The 27,976-nt window shown below is 48.2% G+C and overlaps 1 protein-coding gene and 1 long non-coding RNA gene across 3 annotated transcripts; both read right to left on the reverse strand.

Moving 5' to 3' along the window:
- Positions 1–37: 37 nt before the first annotated feature.
- ACTR5 (actin related protein 5) lies at positions 38–27,258 on the reverse strand. Its single transcript, XM_042930979.1, has 9 exons — positions 26,807–27,258; positions 25,387–25,616; positions 23,074–23,243; positions 16,750–16,967; positions 15,767–15,949; positions 7,314–7,430; positions 6,235–6,374; positions 5,104–5,236; positions 38–631 (listed from the first exon to the last, which is right to left on the reverse strand). Exons 1-9 carry the CDS (start codon positions 27,203–27,205, stop codon positions 374–376), a joined length of 1,848 nt encoding a protein of 615 aa, XP_042786913.1. The 5' UTR covers positions 27,206–27,258; the 3' UTR covers positions 38–373.
- On the reverse strand, positions 7,450–9,746 carry LOC122215550. Of its 2 annotated transcripts, none has more exons than XR_006200443.1 (3): positions 9,669–9,746; positions 8,735–8,891; positions 7,450–7,530 (listed from the first exon to the last, which is right to left on the reverse strand). It is a non-coding gene; the product is annotated as an uncharacterized LOC122215550 (long non-coding RNA). The 2 variants fall into 2 exon arrangements; XR_006200442.1 differs by having other exon boundaries at positions 7,487–7,567.
- Positions 27,259–27,976: the final 718 nt, after the last annotated feature.

Genomic DNA, 27,976 nt, shown 5'->3' on the forward strand with positions numbered 1-27,976 from the left:
CGTCTACACTGATAGTATAAATTTTAAAGGATTTTTTTTAGGGATTTTCTTTAAAAAAGATGTTTTTGAAATGAAGAAATACAATTTTTACATTTTGTACATCCCTGTCCTCCACCCGTCTTCATTTACTGCTGCGGAAAGCCGATGCCACAGCTCATCCGTGGTTCAGCGAAGACACCAGAAGGTCACATAAAGTCTCTTCGTTGCAGGAGCCCCAAGTGAATGCAGTTCCAAGAGTAACTCCCAGGGTCCCTTCACTGCTCTCCCCAGTGCTCGCACCCCAGCACTACCAGAGGGCTGAGTGGACAACAGCTGGCACAGCCACCGTCCGCCATGCCGGCCGACACGGCCCCGGGGTCCCAGAGGGCCCCTGCTACGCCTGTTCGCCAGCGCCGCCTCCACTGGCCCCCGAGCCTTTGCCGGGGGCCTGGGCGTCTGAGAAGCGTGAGGCCTGCTTGGGCAGGCGGATGGGGACATAGATGTTGGACGCGCAGTGCTCCTTGAGGTACTCTCCTCCCTTCTCTTCATACTCCTTCCTGGTGATCCAGACCTCGTCATCATCCAGGTGATCCAAGGCCCAGTCCCGAGCGCCGTACCAAGCGTCCAGCACCGGGTTGGAGGCAAGCTGAACCTGAAACACAAACAGCGCTCAGCAGAGGGCTTGAGGAGTGAGGGTGCACAGGCGCGGCTGCAGCCCCCTCCGTGGCATCCCCAGAAACACACGCGCGGGACGGCCCCCACCCTCCAAACACGGCCGAGCCGAGACGCCGCGGACGTTCCGAGAGAGCACACAGGAGCGCAGGGCACACCAGACTCGACCTCCATCAGCGGTCGGCAGCTATTTTACAAACGCCAGGCCCGCGCTGGGTCAGAGAGGGCCCAGCTGCCCCGCCCCTGCTCCCGAGCTGTCCACAAGCGGAGGGCAGCGGAGGCTGATGCGAGGCGGCTCTAGCCTCGGCAGCAGACAAGCCTCAGGAGCGGAGACCGAAGAGCAGCACCTGGCGCGTTCTCCAGGACGCGGCCAGTGCTCTTTCCGCGGCCTAGTGTCACAGCGAGGCTGAGGTCAGCGGCCCCGTGGCAGCCCCTCGACGAGGCTGACCCGACCAGAGTGGGGAACAGCCTCTGTAGCTCGAATCGGGCTTCCAGCTTCCCGGAGTCTCTACCTGATTTCCCGCCTCCTTCCCCCCTCCCTCCCCCAACCCAGGAGCCTGGGGTTGGGATGGTGGGTTCAGAACTTTCTGAAGTAACAGGCAGGTGACACGGCGGCGTGCGATCGGCGGGCACAGGTGGAGGCGGATGAAGCACATAAACACCAAAGTCAGGAGGCTGACGGACGGGGCTGCCGTGGGAGGGACTTGCGATAAGAGACCGCGAATAAACGTGGGTAACAAGGACCCTGCGCTCTGGCCAGAAACTCACTGAGAGACGAGAGCGCTAGCAGGGGGACACTCCTGGCACCGGCTGAGTAGTGACAACCGGTGGCTTTTGTTATTACCAGTGAAAAAGCAGTCAGATACGCATATAACAATGGAATACGAAACAGCCATACAAAAGAGGCTTCGAACGTGTAGCTACTGACACAGCAGGTAATTTAAGAAGTTAAAAAAAAAAAAATACAGGTCACAAAATAAGCCATCGACATTCTCTTTTTTTAGTTAAAATCATACACGTTTAAAAGTTCATGTAACTTTTAAAACACTACTACAGTTGGATTTAAAATGTTTTGCTGTTAAATAAGAAAAAACTGGGGCGCCCGGATGGCTCTGTCAGTTAAGCATCCGACTCTTGATTTAAGCTCAGGTCATAATCTCAGGGTGGTGAGGTCAGGCCTGGCGATGGACACGGAGCCTAATTAAGACTCCCTCACTCTCCCCCTCCCCTCCTTTTACACACTCTTTCTCTCTCTCTCAAAAGAAGAAAGGAGGAGGGAGGAAAGAGGGAGGAAGGAGAGAGAAAGAAGAGAGGAGGAAGGAAGAGAAGGGAAGGGAAGAGAAGGGAAAAGAAGGGAAGAGGGGGGAAGAGGGAGGAGGAGGGAAGGGGAGGGAGGAGGAGGGAGGAGGAGGGACGGGGAGGGACGAGGAGGGATGAGGAGGGACAAGGAGGGAGGAGAAAGAACCAAAAGAAACTTAAAGTATGCAAAAGTACACATTTAGGGTCTTAAATGGTTCATGTTTGAGCCACTGCTGAATACATAACCTAAATTTTGAAGATCAGGGATAGTTCTGACATGACGCACACTTGTTACATCAGCAGCTGCAAAGGAGCAGGACAGGAGGAAGAGACGGAAGATGGGGTTGTGCCACAGGAGACCGAACCAGCTGACGGACAGCTGGAAGGGAGCCCTGGCAGCATTCCTACAACGAATGTTCACAGAGTAATTCACGGGAAAGGCTTTCACAAAGATCAAGACATAGAGCTTAAAAATCCAGTAATACGACGTGTGCTCAGTTCTGTCATCACAAGTCACGGCCACTGGCGCACACCCACACCCACCCTCTGCGCCATTACCCCCACGGTCTGGGCACCCCCACCCTTCCGAGGCCCTTAAATGCTGGTGTCATGTAAGGCCTAACCATGGACATCACCCAGCCTCCCAACAGTGCCCTCTAAAGACACGGTTACGCTAGGGGCTCTGCGTCCACCCTCCCGCCGCTCTCTCGAGCACTCGGCAGCTGGCTAGGAGTCACTGCTTCCTGGACATTCCCCCGGAAACTCCACTCTACCCGCCGCAGGAGTGGAACTCCTTATCCACCCTCTGGCCTGCTCTCCCTCTCCCATTCCCCAGTCCAGCGGAGGTCATCTGTATCCCATCAGCTACCCAACTCAGAACCTGGGGGTTGTCTTGGGTCCCACCCTTCTGTCCCCAAATCTGGCCTGTTACTCAGCTCACCCCCCTCACCTCTGCCACATCAACGTCCCCCTGCTCTCTCCTGATGCCTGCTGCATGTTTCTGGCACAACTACCAATGACACCGAGCCAAGGCCTGGCACACGACAGTTCACAGGACAGTCCGTTCTTCCCTAATGCAGGCGGGCCTAGTAAGGCGTACAGTTGAGGACAGGGAAGGCTTCTGGAGGAAGTGACATGTAAGCCAGCCGTGGGACACTGGACCGAGATGGAAAGAGCGTTCCAGGCAAAGGGACTGAGCAAGTGCAAACGCCCTGAGGCAAGAAAACATGGCTTACTGGGGAACAAAGTAGAGGGTGGCAGGGAGAGTGATTCAAGGTCAGATCACAGGAGACACTGCAGACTATGGTGAGGGGTGAGGACTCCACCGTAAAGCCCAGGAGCTGCTGCCTAACTGTTCCCCTGCTTCCGATATTTCTCCTGATTCTCCCATTTTCCACAACAGTCAAAAGTATCTTCCTAAATTCAAACCGAAGGAAACAATTCCCATGCTTAGACTCCTTCTCGGTCCCATGTGGCCTAACAGTAACAACAGCTATGCAGGAAAGTGGACCCACAGGCCTGACTGCTCACGAGGCCGCCCCTGGCTGGCACCCGGGGACCTGGATTTCAGGAGACTCGTGAAAGCAGCTCAGTGCTCCCGATGTCTGAATGTGCTTTATGCTGAACACCTGCTTCCTTCTGTGAGTCTGGAATTTGGGTACGTGCCCGGCGGGGGTGCCTACACGATCAGCCCCCGGTGAAAACCTTGGACACTGAGTCTCTCTCAAACTTCACTGGTTGGTGACATTCCACGTGAGTTGTCACAGCTCATTGCTGGGGAGAATCCAGTGTGCCCTGTGTGACTTCACCGGGTGAGGACTCTGGGAGCTCGCACCTGCGTTCGTTCCCCTGCACTTCCCCCCGTGCACCTTTTCTCCTTACTGATTTTGCTTTGTTTCCTTTCCAGTCATAGCCAGGAGTATGATTATATGTGGGTTCCTGTGAGCCCTAGCCAATCATGGAACCTGGAATGATCCCAGGGAGCCCTCCCCTACCCCGCTGCCCCCTACAACAGTTAAGGTCTGAGTGTTCGTTTTGTGCAGGCCCTATGCTGAGCACTTGACCTGCACCAGCACACTGAATCCTGCAAACCGGAGGTAGGATTACCTCTGTACCAGGGAGAAAACAAAGGCGTGGCAAAATTCAGTAATGGAGATGATGGAGTAGGGACCAAAGCCCAAAACCCACGCCGTGACTGTGTAATACATCATGCAGCACAGGGGACCAAGGCCAGCCTCTCAGCAGGACGCGTGGGCTCTGCATGGCTCTCCACCACACCCCTCTCCACTCCTCTTTAGCAGCCCAATGCTCCAGCCACGCTCAGCTGCAGCTTACGCCCTCAGCCGGCCTCGGGCCCCTGAGCCTTGGCTCATGCTGATCCCGGTCTGCAATGTTCCCTCCATCCCACCCCTCTCCAGTGTCTATATGGAAAACACCTCCTCATCCTAGGAAGAACTCATTTTCATGGAGCCTTTCCTGACCTCCAAGACTGACTGGTGCCCATGCCTGAACGTCCATCATGTTCTGGGCTATCATGGCCTATTTAGTCAGCTGCTGTCCCTCTGGTAGCAAGTTCCTTGCAGCTAAGGGCCGTGTTTAGGACCTGTCGGCATCTGCAAGGTGCCTGGTCCTCGATGGGGGCTCAGACCATGTTTCTCAACGATCAGAGATTCACTAGATACGTTATGGGACATCCACACCATAGAATAAAAATTTAAAAAAATAGTACTTTGGAAGAATGACATCAGGAAACGCTCATGGTGGGTTAAAGAAATGTAGGTTACAAGACAGGTTACCCTCAAGTATAGAGAATCTGTGAAAGAGAAGCTTTGCCTGTAGAATAAGGGATGGGGGAAGAGAATGACTATTCTTAGTGGGTACTGACTGTATTCTCTGAATTTTATTAGATTGTATGTCTTTTTTCAGTTAAAAAAAAGAGAGAGAGAAATATTAAAAACATGATTCCCATTCTGCTTTAACAATTCAACGTATATCAAAGACCAGAAGGAAAGCCACAAAAATATTAACAGTGGATATTTGTGGATGATGGAATTAGAAAGTAATTTTCCTCCTCTAAACTACTGTTTATTACTTCTGCTATCAGAAAACACTAATGCTATTTACGAAACAGCCGGTTACATAAACAACCAGTACCTTAAAAGAAGACTGAAAGGGCCTCATCTCCAACAGCTCCTTCTCGATTCTACCTTTCATCCCAGGGTACATCATGTTCCCACCGGTGAGGAAAACGTTCTGAACCAGCATGTCCTGAACGTCCTTGGAGTACCTAGGAGAGAGACAGTTCCTTCCGGTATACTCCTACCAACTTGAAGCTCAGGGGAGAATGCAGACGTAGAAATATAAACCCTTGGCACAAAAAAGAAAACATCTGCACAGAAAGTGTTTAAAAAAACAAAAAAACACCTGGCATTTTTCACTTACAACTTTATAGAATTCATTTCCTTAGCAGGATTAGAAGTTTTGTGTCTTGACACGTTTTTTAAAAAGTGACTTTACGGAGGACTGATTTACAAACGTTTTGATGAGGTCTGATAAATCTATACATCCTAGTAACTATCACAAGATACAGAACAGTTCCATCACCCCAAAAAGCCCATCTTTCTACCTATGTGCTTATTTAAAAAAAAATAAAAAATATAATAGCTTCATCTTATACATGTTCGAGCACTTTCTCGTTACGACAAAGCTTAAAGCCATTCCAACAAAGTGGCTGCAATAGTTTCCTTCCTTGCCAGGTGACAGTTTTCACCCTGTTTCAACCAAGGCGGCCAGAGTACTACAAATCATGCTCTCGGCTTGTCCAGCTTGAACTGTGAAAACTCGCACTGCAGGAAAACACCTGTAGAAATGGGATGGGGAGGAGCATTTTACAGAACTGCAAACTCTTAAATACAATGTCTGCAAGGAGGAAAAAACTTTTATAGGCTCTGCACATATTTAGGGCACTTAAAAATCGCTCATCTTCAATAACGTCAAAGTTTATACGAAAACCAACGCGCATATGTTATTGTTGCTGAAACATAAAAGAATTTCTTAAAGCTCCTCAAATCAACTGAGCATTTACATGTTCAGAAAAGAATTACAGAGTCCTTCCTCTGTGCCGGGGCTGAGGAGAGAGAAAGAATACCATCTGAGCACAGCAAGTCAATGAAAAGGAGGACATGAGGCACATTTTCAAATGCCCGACCCATCTCATCTATCATTCAGTGCAAAATCCAAGGAAACGGTTCTGGTAAATCTAAGGCAAAGAAGGACCAGCCTCACCTGTCCAGGATGTACTGAAGGGTCTCTGCGACCCCCGCCTGCTCTTCCCCGATGAGAGACGGCTGGAAGATAATTTCTGGAGCCCGAATTCTTTCTGTCCCAACAAACAGCTGATGATAGGCTGCCAAGTTAAACACGGGCTTTAAAAACCCAAGGTTTAGAAGATATTTTTAGGCCACAGTGACAAACATTCCAGTTGCCAGTTCCCTCAAACCGCACTTCTTATTCCAACATAGCTTCTGTCCTTTGTTCGTGCCAGAACAACCTCTCCCCAGCTCTCCTGATACACTAATTCCATTTTCTACCTTTCTTCCACTTCTGAATCACAAATACCTACAACTTTGCATCATGAAATGGTCCCTGCGTTGCAAGAAAAGAGACCTCAAGAAGAGCAGCAGCGGGAAGTTTCCTCCCAGGTGAGCCTCAGACTCGGGTCAGTCTGTCTGGTTGCCATTGCAATGACAGAAACGTAGGCCCAAATGAGGATTAAGCACAATGACACTGGCTTAAATGTATATGAAACCATAGGGCACCTGGATGACTCAGTCTTTAAGTGGTTAAGCGTCTGACCCTTGGTTTCGGCTCAGGTCATGATCTCGAGGTTCGTGAGCTCGAGCCCTGTGTCAGGCTCTGTGCTAACAGCGCGGGGCCTGCTGGGGATTCTCTCTCTCTCTCTCTCTCTCTCTCTCTCTCTCCGCCCCTCTCTCTGCCCCTCCCCTACTCATGCTCACTCTCTCTCTCTCTCAAAATAAATAGACTTTAAAACAAAAATAAAATAAATGAAACCACTAAAGCTAGTCTTTAAGTCTAAACTTCTCAATTACTTGCCTAAATGTTTCTGCCAAGCAGACTGTTTCCCACAGGTTCTCAGATCTTAGTGCGGGAACCCCATTAACCAGCAGGAAAAGTTTTGGCTGCAGAAGTTGTAAGCATTAGTACCCCCACCTCCCGCCTTCCTAGAAAATACAACAGGAATTTTTTTTTTTTTAAACATTCCTAAACAAGCAGACTAGACCAGACTGGTCATTTATGTCAACAGTTTCAAAGCAGAAACATGGTGCAGGTTATCGGAGCCCAACCTGGACAGTGGCGACTGGCTTCTCCACCTCAGGGGTTTCCTCTGAAAACAAGGGTTCAAAATCATTGATGTTTTCCACGTCTTCCAGAGTCGGCTCGAGCTGCTCCAGGTCAGGGGTCTAAGGACAGAACAAACAGGACGAAACAGCACCTGTAACTTCAGGCCTTCACTCTACCAGTTCACCGTCACGGACAAGAATTGGTGTTTCGCTCCATGTCCTAAAAGTTGATATAAAAACGATGAAAATTTTCTAGACTGTTAAAAAAAAAAAAAAAAAAAAAAAAAGAGGAAGACAAGTGAGCACAAGGATTAAAACCCTAAAAAGCCAGGAACAGGCTTTGCTCCTGTCCCCTACCTCACACAAACCTCAACAGCCCCCCGACCCCACCTTCTCTCTGAAGCCCTGCGGTGGGGCTGCTCAAACGGGACCCAGGGGAGGGCAGGCACACACCACACGCACAGTTCGGGGGGCCAGGGTGCAAGAGCTGGCGTCCCACAAAGTGGCCCAGACACCAGCAAAATTAAATAAATCTCTTATCTGCTTAATAAATACAACTGCCAACACTAATGGGCTTAACAGCCAGTCCACTGGGCTGGAGACGTGACTAAGAGCCCCCGAGGTGACAGCTTCGGAACTGTGGCGCCCCACACAACAGGCTTTCCTCTTCAGCCACAGGGAACCTGGGTGGAGCCTACGCACGCTGGCACCGCTCCCAATAGAAGGTTCAGGGCCCACCGTAACTTGGACCCGGACAAGGAATCTGGGCAGCGGTAGTGCGGTTCTAGATGACATCTCTAGCCATCTGTGGTTCTGCCACGTGAAAGGCAGAGGAGTTTTACCTCTGGACTCAAGGGGGAGAAGTTACAGGAAAAAACGCTGTGTCGCCTTCCTTGAAAAAGGGTTCTAACAGTGACAGCTGCTATAGAAAGGACTGTCTCACAAGGTGTCTTGGGAGGGTGCAAGCTGACTCAATACTGCCCGCCTGGCATGCCTGAGGGGAGGTCCCTGCGTTGAGTAAGTGTCCTGTGAGCCTGTCCTTACCCTTGGACATACCCCAACGTATGTAAACTAGCAACATAACTCACAACACTTACACATACTTCTTTAGAACACGGCCACATATACTCAAAGGTACACTAGCATCCAAATTCACCCCTAAACAATGCTCTTCAACACTCATCCAGCAAACACATACCAGAACAGTCACATGCATATATAGCTTCTAGAACGAGGTAAAATGAATCCTAAGTTCTATTCAATATAGACGATTCTACCATATTTAAGGGGAGGGTAAACCTTGGAAAGGACGAGGACACTTCTTCCCTTGAGATTAGAGAACAGGAAGAGAGGGACTGGTTTGGAAATAGGTGATTTAAGGAGGAAAGAGGGGGGGCTGGGAGGCAAGAATCTAAGCACCTCACCCTCAGTGAAGGAGGCAAGAGCCATCCGAACACTGCATCCAATCCGGGAGCAGGGAACTTGCTCCTTGCACAATCCCCCTGAAGAGACGACTACTACCGTTCCCGGGTGGGGAAACGGGCTCAGCAGGTGAAATGACTTGCCCAGGATCACGTGACACTAGGAAGTGGGGGAAACTTGGCCTAAGACAGATGGCTCACTCCAAAGTCCTCGCTCTGCCTCCAGCTGAAATTCCATACATCATGAATCTGAGTGTGACAGGACAGCCGGGCTCGCGGAGTACGGAAAACATCTACCTGAGGTCACGGTGAATGAATGAGAACCCAGGATTTTACATGCAGCAGCAAGGTCAGCAGAGTGAATGACAGACAGGCTTCTCCGCCCCAGTGGGGGCCGCAGAGTGTGTGTGAAGGAACGCTCCCCCCGCAGGTCTGCGGTCTCGAATCTGCAAGACTCTCATCTTCCAGAAAGGAGCCCCAACCCCGGGAGCACCTGTGCCTGTTCCGGCTCGGCACTAAGCTCAGGGGTCCCAAGAGAGGGTCAGATACAGATCATGAAAATTCCCTCTCACTGGGTGGCTTGTGGATGATGAGCCACCAGGAGCAGGGGCCTGTTGCAGAAAAGAGATGAGGCTTTGAGATCACATGGATCCCGCTCTGAATGGCAAAGATTTACTTAAGGTCACAGTGGCGCAGTCTGAGGCCTCGTCCTCCTCTGTAAGCAGGGCACGACCCTAGGGCAGCGGTGGGCCGAGAAGAGAACAGTTAGTTCGTCCTTCTCTTTTAGCCAGACACTCACTTTGGCCCCTTAAATAACTGTTATAACGGGCTGGAGACACACAGATGGCACCTGTGGATTTAAAATAACTACAGGCAAAACCTATGGACCCCGGCCCCCAAATGACGAGTGAATGAGCTCCAGGGAGCTCTCACCTACCTCCCGCTCTACTCCCCACACCTCCGTCGTCCTCTTCTCCATCCCAACCTTCACTCCTCTGACCTCTCTGACCTCCCGGTGACGAGCTCCCCTGTGCACGCACACCTCCCTCCACCCACCTGGAGCCCGATCACAACTGCCACCCCCACCCCTACTCTATCCGCTCTGCTGCTCCAGCGGCCACTCTAGAAGCCTAAAGGTCACCACCCGGTGCTCTCTGCACTTCTGCTCCGGGGTAGACTGTACTTCTCGAAGACGCTCACAGTATTTTCCATCCCACATGCTCTTCCTTAATGGGACTTCGACACTCCCCATGAAGAGGTGGGTTCTATTTCCTCCCCTTGAATCTTATTAGGGACCCGTGAGGCTCCAACCAACACAGTATGGTGGAAGCGGTGTCACGTGCATTCCAATGTGATGTCATAAAAGGCCACACAGCCTCCTTCCCCTTGACCTCTTGAAACATTCGCGCTCTGGCTGCTCTCCCTTGGGGAGCTCCCTCCTGGAAGCCAGCTGCCATGCTGAAAAGCCCAAGGCACACGTTCAGGCCACGTGTAGGTGCTCAGGTCCACCCTCCCGCTGACACAGCACATCCCTAGCCCAGGTGCCAGTGACGTGAAAAACCCTCTGGGGTCCCAGTCCCCAGCTATCCAAGCCTTCGCAGCGGAGGCCCCAGGTGGGCGTCACGGAGCAGAGATCCCTGCTACACTCTCTCTGGACCCCTGACCCGTCAAACTTGGAAGCACAACACAATGGTCATCATTTCACGCTGCTAAGTGTGGAGTGGTTTTCCACACGACGGCAGGTGAGGGAAATGCGCTCCGGGTGGGGAGGAGTGAGAAAGCCGCAGGCCGCCACGGCCGGGCCTGTCGTCCTCTTGAGCTTCCCTGTGCATCCCCCGGGGCAGGGTCTTCAGCCTCTCCCAGCACTTCTCCTCGGCCCCTCTGGCCACTACTCGCGGTCCTCGGCAGATGGCCTCCTGCACTTCAGAAAGCCCACTGCCCACCTACCTCCATCCCACCCCTTCACCTCTTCCCCGGCCCTTTCACGCTCCTGCACCCTCCCAGGTGGAGCCTACCACCCACCGCCTTACATGTCTCCCGCCCCCCCTGCTGCTCTCTTCTAACTGCTCTTCCTCAGTCTCTTCCCCCAGCTTTTCCTCCACCCCAGGGCCCCTAAGCAGTGGACCCAGGCGATTCCAGGTCCTTCGGTGGCTGGATCCTGGCAAGTTCCACCTGAAGTCCCACTGAGACTTTAAAGACAAGGTGCTCAACCCCAAGGCTGCCTCCACCTACCGCCTTTCAGGATGGCCTCTGTGTGACCAGAGTGAACCTGCAACCGGACTGCTTGGGTCTGAAGATGGGCGGCACTACCTCCGGCTGCACAGCCTCGGGCAGACTCCTTCACCCCTGCGCCCCAGCTGCCTCATCTGTCAGGTGGAAATACGATAGTACTTACCCAACCGCAAAGATTCATCAAGACCACACCTGCAGAAGTGCTCATGGTCTGGCACACGTCACACGTTCTATTATCAGCAACTGCCACTCCTGTCACCACTGCCCCTACATGGCACCAAGATCCCTGGATCCTACCTTTTTATGTTTATTTATTTTGAGAGAGAAAGAGAGAGCACGCACGTGCATGCGTGAGCGGGGAGGGGCAGAAAAAGAGGGAGAGAGAATCTCAAGCAGGCTCCATGCTGGCAGCACAGAGCCTGACGTGGGGCTCGATCTCATGAACCCATGAGATCATGACCTGAGCCGAAATCAAGAATCGGACGCTTAACCGACTGAGCCCCCCAGGTACCCGGACGCTACCTGTGAAATGTCTCCCGTACCCGCCATACCCATGGCTACTCTCCCACCCCCCATGAGCTTTCTCCCAGATTACCACACACATTTCTACCCTGCTTCCCGCCTCCAGCCTCCCCTCTCTCCAAACCCATCATCCTAACTGCCAGCAGTTATCTTCCTAACATCAAGTCTCCTTGTATTAGTTCCTTGCCGGACATCCTCCGAAGGCTCTGTCGGAAGGATAATACCCAGGCTGACTGATAAGGACCTCTGTAGGCTGCCCCCCACCCCCCACTTCCCTGCTTTATCACCCACACTGCACACCAAACCTACCGGGCTCCCTTGCACACGTGCTTCCTGGCATCGAACTGTCTCCGTCTATAATGTCCTTCCCTCCTCATCTGCTACCTACTGAAATCATATCATCTTCCAGGCCTCAGCTCAAATATCCCTAGACTTTCTTAAAACTTCATCAGGGGCACCTGGGTGGCTCAGTTGGTTAAGTGTCGGACTCTTGATTTCGGCTCAGGTCATGATCTCACCGTTCATGAGATCAAGCTCCACACTGGACTCTGTGCTGACAGCACGCTGCCTGCCTGGGATTCTCTCTCTCTCTCTCCCTCTCTCTCTCAAAATAAATAAATAAATATTTAAAAAACAAAACAAAACAAAAAAAACTTCACCTAAATTCCCACACCATCTGCCAGCACACCAGATAAGCTTTATCACAGTCAACTAAGTGTGATTCGATAGCCCTATTTTTTTAGGTACGAAAGAATGCAAGAACCGTGCATCTGCCAGGGACACAGAGTCCCTGGCATACCATGCCTACCACTGAGCGGTCAGCCCCTGGGAGATACCCTCAAATTTTCCTGGAACAGAGGATTATAAAATGTTCGAGTTTCAAAAGGCTTCTTCAGCTACAGCAAAAATATCATCATCCACCTTCACCTAGCTACATTCAAAAGCATGCTACCTTAAAGATAACTTCTAAGCTTCGCTAAAAATGATAAAAAGAGGGGCACCTGGGTGGCTCAGCTGGTCGAGCATCCGACTTCAGCTCAGGCCATGATCTCACGTTCCGTGGGTTTGAGCCCCACATCAGGCTCGCTGCTGTCAGCCGGGAGCACAGAGCCCGCTTCAGATCCTCCGTCTGCCCCTCCCTCGCTTGTGCTCTCTCAAAGATAAATAATTAAAAAAATAAAACGATACGAAGATATTTTACTTATCCAAATTCATACGATTCACGGAGAAACAAAGCTAGTAATTTCAGAGCGGACGACGGGCCTCCAACAGAGAACAGATTTCTCTACCGTGGCTGGCTTCTCTCCCTCTAGGGTTTGCCAGGGTCTCCACACGTATTGTGTGGCGTTCAGGAACACAAATAGGCATTCTTTTGGAACTGAACTGAATGACAGTTTGCCAAAGCACATCACAGAAGATGCAGCATGTTCCCTGGAACAGTCTTGATTGCGTGGCATAAGAACAAGCAGGGGCCAGCTCTCATCTTGGCTAATCAGGCAAGAGAACCTTCTATATTAAGCTCATTGTGCTCTCCAACAAGCGATGTGCTCTAGAACTGTGCTCCCCCTCCTGACGGAAAGCCAACATCCTCTACTTCAAATACTTCATTAGGAATGCTGACAAAGCCTACTCCTTTACAACACCCTCATCAGAATATCTGCAGAACAGCAAGGGCTGGAATGGACTGGTCTGTGGGGACAAATGGATTTTAGAAAACACTGGAAGTTAAAAATTTTGCTGAATTAATCCAATACGGCATGACTGCTTGGATGGCATTTCAACATGAGCTCTGATTCCACATAAATCCATTCTCTCCATTCTAAAAGAATAACATGGTTGGAAAACACTACAAATACTTTTTGAGAACCAGCCAGCCAGTGATGCGGTCACATGGGACATATATCCCACGAAAGTTACGTAATCGACCCTAATCACTAACGATCACCTTCAATAAATGCTGACTGACCCTCATAGCTTTGGGTACAGATCAACTCATCAAATTTGTTGTATACAGAGAAACTAAAGTCCAACATCTCAAAATCTCCCCAAGCCCAGAGAGAGCGAGAATACATATCCCCAGAGCACAGAACAAAGTAGGGACTTAATTAATACCTGCTAAATGCATGAAAGAGGGGCTGAATCACAGCATGTAACAAATGCAGAAAAATCAACAAACAGAAGGAAAAACTAGGTCTCCAACTGCTCAGGAATCACATTTTACAGTCATTTGGGCTTTTCATCTTATAATTTTTTTTTTTTTTTAATGTGTGTTTTTCATTTTTGACAGACAGACAGCACGAGGAGGGGAGGGGCGGACAGAAGGAGAGACACAGAATCCAAAGCAGGCTCCAGGCTCCCAGCTGTTAGCACAGAACCCAACATGGGGTTCAAACTCACAAACTCACAAACCGTGAGATCATGACCTGAGCTGAAGTCAGATGCTTAACGGATTGAACCACCCAGGCTTTTCATTTTAAATTTGAAATCCCTTGCCCACCTGCCAGTGGCTCAGCAACACATCTGTGGTATAAAGATGCTGATGTCCTGTCAGGCATGACAAAAACTGAATATGGGTGAATAAACAACAAAGGCAACACGGGTCTGGATCCCAGTAAATAGCTGAGATCTGAAGCACAACCAGAAAACTCTCAGAGAGGGGAACTAGGAAGGCCCCAATGGGTGCTGTGAGGCTGACCTGGGACGCCATGCCAGACTAGGACCTCAGCCATCCAGGGAACCATGTCTAGGAAGGTTGACGTGGGGTCTGCTCTATCTGATACACATGCCCTGGCCAGCTGCTGGCCTCCGGGAGTCTCAGCTGTGGGAGAGCTGGCGCTGGAGGCTGAGCGCAGCAAGGATGTGAGCGAGCCTCCAGCTGAGAGCTGGAATCTCAAGAACAGGCTCCCCACTGAGCCAAAGACAGCTCCCAAGTCACTGGCAAGTAACCACACCACCCTGCACCAAACTGGATTTTTCCATTTCTAAAAGTATAGGTTTTAGAATTTAAAGAAAGTTGATTTAAAAACAAAAACCACCAGGGCACCCAAGTGGCTCAGTCAGTTAAGCCTGACTTCGGTTCAGGTCATGAGCTCACAGTTCATGAGTTCAGGCCCCATGTTGGCCTCTGTGCTGACCCTCGGAGCCTGGAGCCTGCTTTGGATTCTATGTCTCCCTCTCTGCCCCTCCCCTGCTTGTTCTCTCTCCCTTTCTCTTTCTCTCTCAAAAATAAATAAATATTAAAACTAAAACAAAACCCACCAAGCTAGCCTGGTTAATCCTGGTCCAGAAGTGCCACAAGGCAATGAACAAGTCCTTTGTTTTAGAACTCTAGAGCTGACAGATTCAGGAACAATGCACACACTTATTAACACTCTCCTCCAGTTTTTTTTTTTCTTTAAAAAAATTTTTTTTAACATTTATTTTTGAAGGAGAGAGAGACAGAGTGTGAGTGGGAGAGGGACAGAGAGAGAGGGAAACATAGAATCTGAAGCAGACTCCAGGCTGTGAGCTGGCAGCACAGAGCCCGACGTGGGGCTCGAACTCACAAACCGCGAGATCATGACCTGAGCCCAAGTTGGACGCTTAACCAACTGAGCCACCCAGGCGCCCCTACTCTCCTCCAGTTCTAAAGACAGGCAACCAGCTACTGATTTCGGTGCTACTGTGCAGCACCCAGGGCCCCATCTCACGCCTTGCCACCTGACCTTAGGCCACCTCAACACTAAGAGTCCACTGGCAGGGACACAGAAAGGGTAAGACAGAGATCAAATGGCTTATTCAGTTTTAGTAATAAAAGGCTGATCTTAAATCAACCCACAGATACCTTATTGAGCACGTCTACCAGTTGCTGTAAAAAATCCATCAACTATTACGAAGCACGATCTCCGACAGTAGGGGGCGTCAAGACAGAAAGGAAGTAAGTGAAGTATCAACCACAATATATTTAAGTAAACATCAGAAAAAAGTGGAAGGGACTGCAAATAACCATCGGAGGAGAAGGTTCAGGTTCAAGAGGGCCCCACACGACCAGTCCGCGAAGGCTCTTCCTACCCTACATGCAGAGTTCTCCTGCCCAGGGGGCCAGAGGCCCACAGGGTGAAATCTCTCAGGTCAGAACTTCAGTCGGCACGCATGTCCCCACAGACGGCACTCCCCACATCGCTTTCCCAAGTCTGGTCACACCTCTTTATGCCAGCCTCCTCAAGACACTCCTCCCGTCCCCAGGAAGGGCTGTCCTCTCTAAATGACCCTACGGGACCCTCCTCCCAAGGCCCTTGGTACCTCTGGCTTGCTGTCCACCACATCCACCTCGAGGGTGACTTCTGCTTGAAGGATTTTCTGCTTAGCCTGCTCCACGGCCGAGCTGAGCTTCTGTATGTAGGACTGCAGCTCTTCTGGGGAGTCCATGTTCAGCTCTATCAGAGCCTTGTGAAACTGATCCATCTGGCCATCCTCTAGAAGTTCCTGAAACCAGAGCGGTCACAATTCACTTCAAAGACGTCAGTGCGCTCACAAACAGGAAGGAGAGAGAAGCAGCTTAGAAGCCGAACAGAGAGAAACTACAGCAGGAGGGGGCTCCCAGAACACTCGGAGCCTGCGCCTCCACAAAATCTCACCTCCCACCGGAGCTCCACACCCCACCCTCCTCCCCAGCTGTCTCTAGGCTGCACCGCGTCAGGGCCTCAGCACCACCTGATTCGGAAAAACTAATCTATGGTGACACAGGTCAGAAATGTTACCTTTTGAGTGGGGTGGGAAGGCAACTGGCTAAGAGGGGGCATGCTGGAGGTGCTCTGGATGGCAGACACATGGTGTGTTCCACGTTGTGAAAATCCATCGAGCTATATACACATGCTTAAGACTTGTGCACTTTGTAGTATGTGTGCTCCGTTTCAATCAAAAAGTTGTAAAACAGGATGCCTGGTTGGCCCAGTCAGTTAAGCATCCGACTCCTGGTTTCAGGTCATGATGTTGCGGGTTCATGAGTTCGAGCCCCGCACTGGGCCCCGTGCTGACAGCGTGGAGCCCGCTTGGGATTCTCAGTCTCCCTTTCTCTCTGTCCCTCCCCAACTCGCCTGCACATTCACGCGCTCTCTCTCTCTCCAAAAAATAAATAAACTTTAAAAAGAAGTTATGAAACAAAGGAGATTATAAGGCCAAAGTAAATGAGTGAGGCCAAGTCCAGAGACACCTGCTGCTGTGTACCGGGTACAGGCCCCCCATGCTGAGCCTACACCGGAGCCCCTCGCGGGACCCGCCAGCACCTGCACGCAGAGCAGTCTGTCCAGCCGCTCCTGGTCCAGCTGTAGCTTCTCCTCCCGCCGGCGGGCATTGAGCTCCTGCAGGCGCCGCAGCTGCTGCTGCCGCCGTTCCTGCTTCTCCTCGGAGCTCAGAGTGCTGCCCAGGAGCTTGCTGGAAAACGGGAGCTGCATCTTGTGGACGTTGTTTTCGTAATAATCAGGGCACCGCCATTTCTGCAGTTCTTCGGAGAAATCATTTTGAAGTTATGAAATGGAAACAGTATTAGCAGAGAAATCAGAAAGGCGATACCAGGGTTCTGGATCCGGGGAAGATGGAGAAGGCACAATCCACCCAATTTCTGAATCCACCCGGTCAACAAAATGCAGCTGTAACACCTGAACATAAGGCCCACCGATCCTTCTCAAAGAACTGTCGAGTAAAGGGGGAGCCTGGGTGGCTCAGTCGGTTAAGTGGCTGACTTTGGCTCAGGTCATGATCTTGCAGTTGGTGAGTTCGAGCCCCATGTTGGGCTCTGTGCTGACAGCTCAGAGCCTGGAGCCTGCTTGGGATCCTGTGTCTCCCTCTCTCTCTGACACTCCCCGTCCTGCACTCACACTCTGTGTCTGTCTCAAAAATAAATACACATTAAAAAAAAAAAAAAAAAAAAGAACTGTCGAATACAGTTCGCCAGACAGAAATGACACCAGAAGGAAATTCAGAACATTGGGAATGAAGGAAGAGCAATAGAAAGGACAAAAATCTGGTTCAACATGATAGGCTAGCCTCCTCCTGAGTTCTTTAAAGTATGTTTGACAATTCCAAGTAAAATCCATCACAGGTCCGCTAGGTTTCCCTTGTGTGTAGATGTGATACATAGGACAACCCAACATAAAAGAGGAAGGCTAAAGGGGCCTCTGGGGTGCTAACATTTCCACATTCCACCTGAAGTCGCAAAACACAGATTCTAAGAACACCGTGAAAAGTCTATCTACTGTAATCCCAGGGCAACCATTAAAAAACTACATAGAACGATACGGTAAAAACACAACGGATAAATTAAAATGCCAGTACCAAAAAAAGTTTTAAATACTCTAACCCAAAAGAGGGCAGGAGAAAGAAACAGGAACAACAAAGAGAAGGAACACCAGAAAACAAGTAATAAAATGGTACAACTAAATTCAACATAGAATTAATTTTAAATGATCTTGGGGTGCCTGGGTGGCTTAGTCAGTAAAAGTGTCTGACTCTTGACTTGGGCACGGGCCCCCATCTCAGGTCATGAGATCAAGTTCTGCGTCCACACTCAGTGTGGAGCCTGCTTGGGATTCCCTCCCCCCTTCTAAGTCCCTCTCCCAAGTGTGGGTGAGCACACAGGCTCTCTCAAAAAATTAAAAAAAAAAAAAAAAGGTCTTAACATACTAATTAAAAGATAGAGACTGACATAACAGATTTTAAAAAGACAGCTACTGAACTCACTTTGGGTATAATGGTATAAGTAGACTAAACGATGAGAAGGCCATTCCATGCAAGCACGCATCAAAAGAAAGTTGGAGTGGCTATATTAATGTCCAAGTAGACTTCAAAGCCAAGAAAATTGCAAGGCATAAAAAAAGATACTGTATAATGATAAAAGGTAAATTTGTCAAGATGACGTAAGAAACCTAAATATGTACCTAACCAAAGTGCTTTAGATACTTGAAAGCATAAACTGACAGAAATGAAAGGAGAAATAAAAAAATCTACAAATCATCCCTTGAGACTTCGAAACTCTTAATACTCAACAGAGCTAGTGGATGGAAAAGGAACAGGGACACCGAAGAGCTGAGCAGCACCACGAACTAGCGTGCCCAAGCGACGTCACAGAATACTCTGCCCAACAGCAGAGTTCATGTTCTTTCCAAGCATGAATGGGACAATCCCCAAAGAGACCGTGCCTGGGCCATGAAACAAACCTTCACGAGCTCACCTGATATTTGACCATAATGAAACTAAGCCAGAAATAAATCGCAAAAATATAACAGGAATATCTCCAAATATAACATATAACAACACATTTGGATATATATATATATATATAACATATATAACAACACATTTGTTTTTCTTTTTTTTTTTTTTTTTTTACTTTCTGCTTTCCACATCAACTATTTTTTAAAATATCAAATTGGACTTAACCCCTAAAACCTAAAGATTGTTTTTATTCTAATTCTACTAGAGTTAATATACAGTGTCACACTGGTTTCAGGCGTCCGATATAGTGATTCAGCACATCCATACATCACCCGGTGCTCAGCCCAAGTGCATACCATCACCTATTTCACCCATCCCGCACCCCCTCCCCTCTGGAAACAATCAATTTGTTCTCTAGAGTTAAGAGTCTGTGTCTCAGTTTGCCCTCCTCTCTTTTTTCCCTTTGCTCATTTGCTTTCTTAATTTCCACATATGAGTAAAATCACACAATATTTGTCTTTCCCTGATTGACTTATTTCACTCAGCATTCTACTCTCTAGCTCCATCCATGTCGTTGCAAATGACAAGATTTCATTCACTTTTATGGCTAAAAGTTTCTATGTATGCCACATCTTCTTTATCCATTCATCATTAAGTGGACATTTGGGCTGCTTCCATAATTTGGCTATTGTTAAATAATGCTGCTATAAACACAGGGGTGTGTGTATCCCTCTGAATTAGTGTTTTTCTATTTTTTGGGTAAATACCTAGTAGTGTAACTGCTGGATCGTAGGGTAGTTCTATTTTTAGCTTTCTGAGGAACCTCCATACTGTTTTCCACAGTGGCTGCACCAGTTTGCATTCCCACCAACAGTGTAAGAGGCTTCCTTTCTCTCCACATCCTCACCAACACTTGTTCTTGTGTTGTTGATTTTGGCCATTCTGACAGGTACGAGGTGATGTCTCTCTGTGGTTTTGATTTGCATTTCCCCGAGGATGAGTGATGTTGAGCATCTTTTCACGCGTCTGTTGGCCCTCTGGATGTCTTCTTGTGGAGAAAGGTCTGTTCATGTCTTCTGCCCTCTTCTTCATTTTAAAAACCTTACACAAATCACCCTTCTCATTCAAATATATAAAATCAAACAAAAATTATATAAATCTTTTCATTTTAACAGAAATGAACAAACTGAAATCGCTTCTAAAGAATCCTGTGTGGATAACGTAAGACATGACTCACTTTGTAAAAGAGACTTAAACATGAAAAGCAACTATTTTATTTTATTTTTTTTTATTTTAGAGAGTCATGTGAATGGGGGAAGGGGCAGAGGGAGAAGGAGAGAGAGAATCTTAAGTAGGCTCCATGCTGAGCCACTCCACATGTGACTGGATCCCACGACCAGGAGATCATGACCTGAGCCAAGATCAAGAGTCAGATGTTTAACCAAATGAGCCACCCAGGAACCCTGAGAAACAATTATTTTAAGTTATATTCATTCGAATTAACATTATAGAACACATTCAACTTCCGTGGCACGTGGGTGGCTCGGTTGGTTCAGCGTCCGACTCTTGATCTCAGCTCAGGTTATGATCTTATGTTTGTGGGATTGAGCCCTGCGTTGGGCTCCATGCTGACAGTGTGGAGCCTGCTTGGGATTCTCTCTCCCTCCCTCTCTCTCTCCCTCTCCCTCTCTCTCTCTCTCTCTCTGCCTCTCTCCCAACTTGCACTCTCTTTCTCTCAAAATAAATAAACTTAAAAAAAAATTCATCTTCATTGAATACTTAAGAAAATTCTGCCCATTTTTAAACTGGATTATTTGTGCTTTGGGTGTTGCCTTGTATCCGTTCTTTATATAATTTGGATACTAACCCTTTTTCAGATATATCATTTGCAAATATCTTCTCCCATTCAGTGGGTGGCTTTTTAGTTTTGATTGTTTTCTTCTCTGTGCAGAAGCTTTTTATTTTGATGTACTCCCAATAAAACAATACATTTCCAAATAATCTATGGTTCATAAAAAGAAGTCTTGAGGGGAATAAGAAAATATCTGAACTCGGGGTGCTTGGGTGGCTCAGTCAGTTGAGCATCTGACTCTTCACTGTGGCTCAGGTCAAGATCCCAGCATCATGGGATCGAGCCGTGCACTGGGCCGAATACTGAGCGTGGAGCCTGAAGATTCTGTCTCTCTCTCTCTCTCTCTCTGTCTCTCTCTCCTTCTGCCCCTCTCCCCTAGTTGTCCTTTCTCTCTCAAATTAAAAAAAAGAAAGAAAATACCTGAACTCAGTAAAAATGAAAATATAACAAGATCTGTAGAATGTAGACAAAGCAATGCTGAAAGGGAAATTTTGCAGCATTAAATGCTTATATTACAAGAAGAATGATCTTGGGGGCACCTGTGTGGCTCAGTCTGTTAAACATCTGACTTCAGCTCATGTCATGATCTCATGGTTCCTGAGTTCGAGCCCCTCATCGGGCTCTGTGCTGACAGCTCAGAGCCTGGAGCCTGTTTGGGATTCTGTGTCTCCCTCGCTCTCTGCCCCTCCCCCACTTGAGCTCTATCTCTCTCTCTCTCAAGAATAAACATTAAAAAAAATTTTTTTTAGGGGCACCTGGGTGGCTCAGTCAGTTAAGCATCCAACTTCAGCTCAGGTCATGATCTCACAGTTTGTGAGTTCAAGCCCCGCATCGGGCTCTGTGCTGACAGCTCAGAGCCTGGAGCCTGCTTCTGAATCTGTGTCTCCCTCTCCTTCTCCCCCTCCCCGACTCGCACTCTGTCTCTCAAAAATAAACATTAAAAAAAAAAAGCAAGAAAAAAGAAAACTACAGATCAACATCCCTCATGAATATAGACATAAAACCCCACAAAATATTACCAAATCAAATCCAGAAACATATAAAAAGACAAATATACATGAACAAGTGGCATCTACCGCCCCCAAATCAATGCTAGTTCAATATCCAAAAAGCAATCATTATAATCTCCCATATGAATAGTCCAAAGCAGAAACACCATAGGATCATATCAACTGGTGCAGAAAAAAAAAACATTCAAAATTCACTCATGATAAAAATGCTCACTAAAACTAGGAACAGAAGGCAATATCATCAGCTTGATAAAGGACATCTGTAAAACACTTCAAGCCAACATCATATACTTAATAGTGAAAGACTATGTCCCCCCACCAGGCCAAAAACAGGAACTGGGAACAAGAAAAGGATGCCCACTATCACCACTCCTATTCAACACTGTACTGGAAGTCCCAGCCAGTAAAATAAGAAAAAGAGAAAGAAAGGCAAATAGATTCCAAAGGAAGAGACAAAACTGTTCCTATTCACAGGTGACATGTCTATGTGGAAAGTCCCAAGGAATCTACAAAAGACTAAAATAAATACATTTAACAAGGTCAACACATAAAAATTAATTGCACTTCTAAACACGAACAATGAGCCGCCGGAAAGTGAAATAAAAAAGCAAAAACTTAGACACAGATCTAACTGAACATGTATAGGATCTGTATGTCAAAAACTACAAAATGCTGATGAAAGAAATCAATGAAGGCCGAGGTCAATGGAAAGACCTACTATGTTCACGGAGTAGAAGATCCAGCATCGTACAAAATGTCACTTCTCCCCAATCTACATTTAATGTTACATCTCGACTTAATATTATGTTTAGGTTTATATTAAAAATGCTGTTGTTTCATATCCCACCTGATCTATAGATTTCATATACTTTCAATCAAAATCCCAAAAGAACATTTTTGTAGACATGAAGAAGCTAATCCTAACTTTTTTTTTTTTTAAAGTAGGCTCCACGGGAGCCCGACTTGGGGCTTGAAACTCACGACTCTGGGATCAAGAGTCAGACACTCAACTGACTGAGCCACCCAGGCACCCCCATAATCCTAATGTTGATACGGGAAGGCAAAGGAACTCAAATAGCCAAAACCATTTTGAAAAAAAAAAAACAAAAAAAAAAACAAAAAACCTACAGATGTAAGTTACCAGTTTATTGAATAGTTTAAGTAAATACCAAAAGGAAAAGGGGATGCTAATGAGAGTAAAAAGTGAGCAAGAGAGTCATCCTGGAAACGATTTAAGGAACACCCTGAACACAGACAATATCTAAAAGCCTCAAGCAGGGACGCCTGGGTGGCTCGGTGGGTTAAGCATCTGACTCTTGATTTCACCAGGTCATGATCTCACAGTTCACGAGGTCCGAGCCCTGCACCTGGCTCTGCACCAACAGCATGGAGCCTGCTTGGGATTCTCTCCCCCTCTCTCTTTGCCCCTCCCCAACTCATGCTCACACACTCTCAAAAATAATCAACAGTTTTTAAAAACTCTTTGACAAAATTATAAATAAATAAATGCCACAAACAGAGGCCTTCTCCGTTACCTGCCACATAATCTTCAGCAACGTAGCTGTGCTCGTGCAGGATCTCCTCCATGCGGCTGAGAGTGATGGCTGCCAGATGCCCAGGGTATTTCAGCTGCAGGAGACGCTGGAGGTAGCCAGCTGCTTGGCTTCCTCCCAGATTGATGCGTTTGCAGTTTTTAGCATCTAACCTATAAGCAAGGAATGGAAAAGAGCACTGATTTTGTGGCAACATGGGAGAAAAGACAGGGAACACTTCGTGGGGGGTTCGGGGGGAGGGTGACAATGCAGATGAACGAGGAAGAGACAGAGCAGCCGGGAGAACAGAAAACTTTAGAGATGAAGGGACTCTGAAGTTCCCTCGATTCAGCCTCTGACTCAGTGCAGGAATTCCTAGTCCACACCCAGACACGTGGCATCTAACTTCTGGCAAGGGTGTCACAAGGAAACAAGGTTCAACGGGAAGAATATGTACTCTGAAGTCAGACCCTTATGTGGCTCGTCATGCATTTGTCAAACTGCGGTCCTGGTAGAATTAGCTGGGGGAAATGTTAAACATGCCAATTCCCGGGACTCATTTGCTTTGGGAGTATGCATTTTATTTAACAAGCTCTCTAGGTAAGTCTAACATGGGCTAGAGTTTGAGAACCCTCCCCTGGACACTCCACTTCTGCTGATGCATACACATTAAGTAACCACGCACATACTGGCTTACTGTAACCTCCTGAAAGGACCAGGTCCCTTCCACATCTTGTGAAGGGGAAGAGAAACCAGAATAGCCTCTTTCTTAATGTGAGAAAGGGTAGCAGGACACTAGGATCTTGCCACAATTGCAAAGTTTTTGCTATATCACGCTTCACCAGCAGATGCCAGCATAGAACAGGACAGGCTCCAATGTGATCGTTTCTTAACTTTCAGGTAAAACACTTTTCTCTCAATACTTTTCTGTGCATTCTGTTTACATAAAATAAAAAAAATTCCAAATATAAGGAGTGTTTGGTAATGTGTAAAATAAATACTTCTATCTTCATAAATGTTTGTAGAAACTTCAAGAGAAATTACCACTATAGGTCTCAATAAATTCAACATTTATTTTGACTTAAATACTCAGACTCTTTTACAGTTCCCGAAGTGCCATCACCTACATTTATCTCACTTCCTCCTCAGAGTAACCCTGGAAAATTAGTTTTTCCCAATTTTACATGTTGAGAAGAGGCCAAGTGGAGAGGGTAAATAACCTCATCCTCAGCAGGGCCACAAACCCAGGCATTTAACTCCAAAGCCAGGGCTCTGCTCCCTACTTCCCCTCTGTATGCAATAAGAAACCTTCTCCCGAGAGCACGATGCTGGCCTAGTCTCTTCTCCAACAATGAAAGCCCAACTATAAAATGAAAACTGGTCTAAAAATGACAGAAACTGGGGCACCTGGGTGGTTTAGTCGGTTAAGGTCTGACTTCAGCTTAGGTCAGGATCTCACAGTTCATGGGTTCGAGCCCCACATCAGGCTCTGCACTGATAGCATGGAGTCTGCTTTGGATTTGTCTCTCCGTCTCTCTCTGCCCCTCTCTCCACCTCAAAATAAATAAGTAAATACATACATATATATATATATATATATATATATATGTATGTTTTTGGTTTTTTTTTTTTTGTTTTTTTTTTTTTTTTAATGAGAGAAACTACCCTCACCTTTTATCCAACTTGGAAATATTTAATAAGTATCTATATTATGTGCCAGGCACTGTACCTGAAAAGTACTAACCAACTGTGATTAAAGAGCTTTAAATTAAAAAATAACCTTTTTCTCTTTTTTTTTAAATTTTAGAGAGAGCATGAGTGGAGGAGAGGTGCGGCGGGGAGAGAGAGAGAGAGAAAGAATCTTAAGCAGGCCCCACACTCAGTGTGAAACCTGATGTGGGGCTTGGTCCTACAACCCTGGGGTCGTGACTGACCTGAAAACCCAGAACCTCGCCCCCTAAAAAAATAACCCCTCAATAAAAAAGTGACTCCAGAACAGAAAGGCCATTTAAATTATTCAAATAATTTCTTCAAAACGTTTTTTTATGGGCACCTGCTACTTGCAGGTGATTATCTTGCCATAATCAAAACAGTAAAATTCTACAATTATGGAGTTGGACTTCGAAGACCATCTACAACAACTCCCTCCAGGTTGGAAGGTGAAGTGACTTACCTGAAGTCACACAGTGAAGTATGTCAGAGCCAAGGCCAGAGGCTAGTTCCCAGTACGATACTTGTTCTTTCCACCCCACCTTTAAGGTGGGCACCCAACAAATGTTTCCTGAATGTTTCTCCAGTGCCCTAAGTGCTACTCACCTCCCATCTAAGATGGGTAAAATATGGGTACACTGGTAACCAGATGAAATGATGAGCCCGCTGGAAATCAAGTTCTTTGGCTTATTGTGGTAGAAGCTGAAGAGGCTGTCTATTCCATAGGCAACCTTAGGAATCCCATAGCACTCGAAAAGAAGCTCGGACATCATTTGTCGAGAATACAGCGGATTGCACACAGCTTCCGTCAAAACTATGGGATGATCGACACAGCCCTACTTTGAAAGAAAAGACAGAACAGACCGCTAATAAAAGAATACTCTTCCTAAAGAATAAAAGAAAAAAAGGCCTACTGTAAAGACTGAATTTGCTTTCGGTCTTCAAACACCTGGCCAGAAGCAACCGTAAAACGCTCATCTCTACTGGAGGTTGTTTTTGGAAAATATGAAAGTACGGTCAATCGAAAGTTATTAAGTGAAGCCCCAACCAGACTGTCAGCAAATCATATTGGCTCGATCTTCAAAATACCTCCAGAATCAAATTGCTTCTTGCCACATCCCCCTCCCCTGACCTTCACCTTAGTCACCATCATCACTCACGTGGGTGACTGCAATGGTCTCCTAACTGGTCTCCTGATTCTACCCTATGACCCATGCCAGTCCATTCTTCATACAGCAGCTACGGCGGGCCTTCTGGAGCATACGTCATGTCCCTCCTCCGCTCAACACCCTGCAATGGCTTCTCGTTACACTCCGAGTAAAAGCCTATAAGGTGTGTGATTTGCCCCTCATCACTTGTGACTTCCTCTCCACTTACTACTCTCCTCTCACTCTGGCTGCTCTCACTTAGGATTAGGGCACACTTCTCCCTCAGGGCCTTTTCACTGGCTGTTCCCTCTGGAATACTATTCCCTCAGATATTCCCATGGCTTGCTCCCTCAATCACCTCCTTCAATCCTTGCTTGAACATCCCCTTCTCCCTGAGTCCTACCCTGACCATCCGAAAAGACGTGAACCGCCCCCCCCTCCTCCTATCATGCCACAGAATCTACTACTTAATTCTATTGTTTATTGGCTGCCTTTTCATACTAGAATGTCTTTCCATTCTAGCTCCACAGCGTAAGTAACTTTGTGTTACATTCATGGATGTATTCCAAAAGCCTGGAAAAGTGCCTGACACAGAGTAGGTAGGTGCTCAATGAATGAATTTATCAACGAATGAGCACCTATGCCCGAAGGTGTGCTTCAAGAGAAAAGGACCGTTGTTTAGTCCACTGCTATTTCCCAAGAGCCCAGCATAGGGCTTAAACGCGTTGGGCGCTTAAGATTTGCTCGACAGACGAAAGGAATGGCTAAATGACAATGAGAGCTAGAGTTACCGTAGTGACTACGACCTCTCCGCGAAATGCGCGGGCACAAGACCTCACCCCTCCCCTCAAGCCCAACCCACCTCCCCCTCGCTTCACCTGTGAGGAGACACCCAGGTGCTGGAAGCTGTAGTCAAGCAGCAGCTCCTGCAGCTCCAGGTTGACCGGTACGTTGCGGTCGAAGGGCGAGCGCAGCATCCAGCGCAGCGGCTCCAGGCTGCCAAGCGCGTTGCCCACCTGCGGGCCCGCTCCGCCCCGAGCCCCGCCACGCCCGCGGGCGCACACAGCGCGGAACTGCAGGCGCGGCTCGGGGCCCGGGTCCGGCCCGGGGCATGCCCAGCCGGCGCGGGCCTGGAACGACCCGTTGTCCAGCACCAGTGGCACTGGCAGTGGCCCGTGTGCCTCCGGGCCGGCCTCCAGCACTGGGTCTGGCGCGGCGCGGGCATCGCGGAACGGGAACACATTCGCCACCGGTCCGGCCGCACTGGCCGCGGCCATCTTGGAGCGCGCGCGCTGTGCCCGCCCCTTGCCGCAACGTCCGCCCAAACGACGCGAAGCCCCTCCCCTCACCGCAATGCCCGCCCAGACGACACGAGACTCCGCCCCGTGCGTGACGATTGCTCCCAAGCTTCCTCCGCTCACGAAACCCCGCCAGTCTTTTCGCCTGACTCGCCCCTAGCGACCCGGGCGGCCTTTGGAATCGCTAGGCCTCGCCCATCCTGGCCTCGAAGTCCCGCCTTTGCCTAACCTCGCCCCCAACATCCGATCTGGCCACGCCCCTTCGCTCCAGCCGGGACGCCGGGCAGTTAGCCCCGCCCCGGATGCGTAACGCCACCAGGCCCCGCCCCTTCCGGGCCTCCAGAACCTGTCCCTAAACTACTTCAGGCCCCGCCTTTTCTCTTAGTCACACCCCCATTTCCCGGGTAACTCACCTTCAATCGCCCTTGGCTCCGCCTCCACAGAGTTACGAGGCCCTTAGCCCAGCCGTCAGGGAAACAAACTCGGGGGTATTGACAGTGTTCAATTTCTTGACCAGGGAGCTCGCTACGTACACACTTTCAGTTTGTGAATATTCATCAAACTGTCCACTTACGATCTGTGCACTTTCCTGTGTGTAGTCTTTTGTAATACAATATGAACTCTTTTAATAGATTCATTATTAAATAATTCAATTATTTATTATTTACTAACTCCCACAGCCCTCTCACTGAGACCTCAAAGACTGAGAAAAGGACTAATTGATTCTCAATATATACATTCTCTCTTCCT

The sequence above is a fragment of the Panthera leo genome, chromosome A3 (genome assembly GCF_018350215.1).
Source record: "Panthera leo isolate Ple1 chromosome A3, P.leo_Ple1_pat1.1, whole genome shotgun sequence".
NCBI classification, from domain to species: domain Eukaryota; kingdom Metazoa; phylum Chordata; class Mammalia; order Carnivora; family Felidae; genus Panthera; species Panthera leo.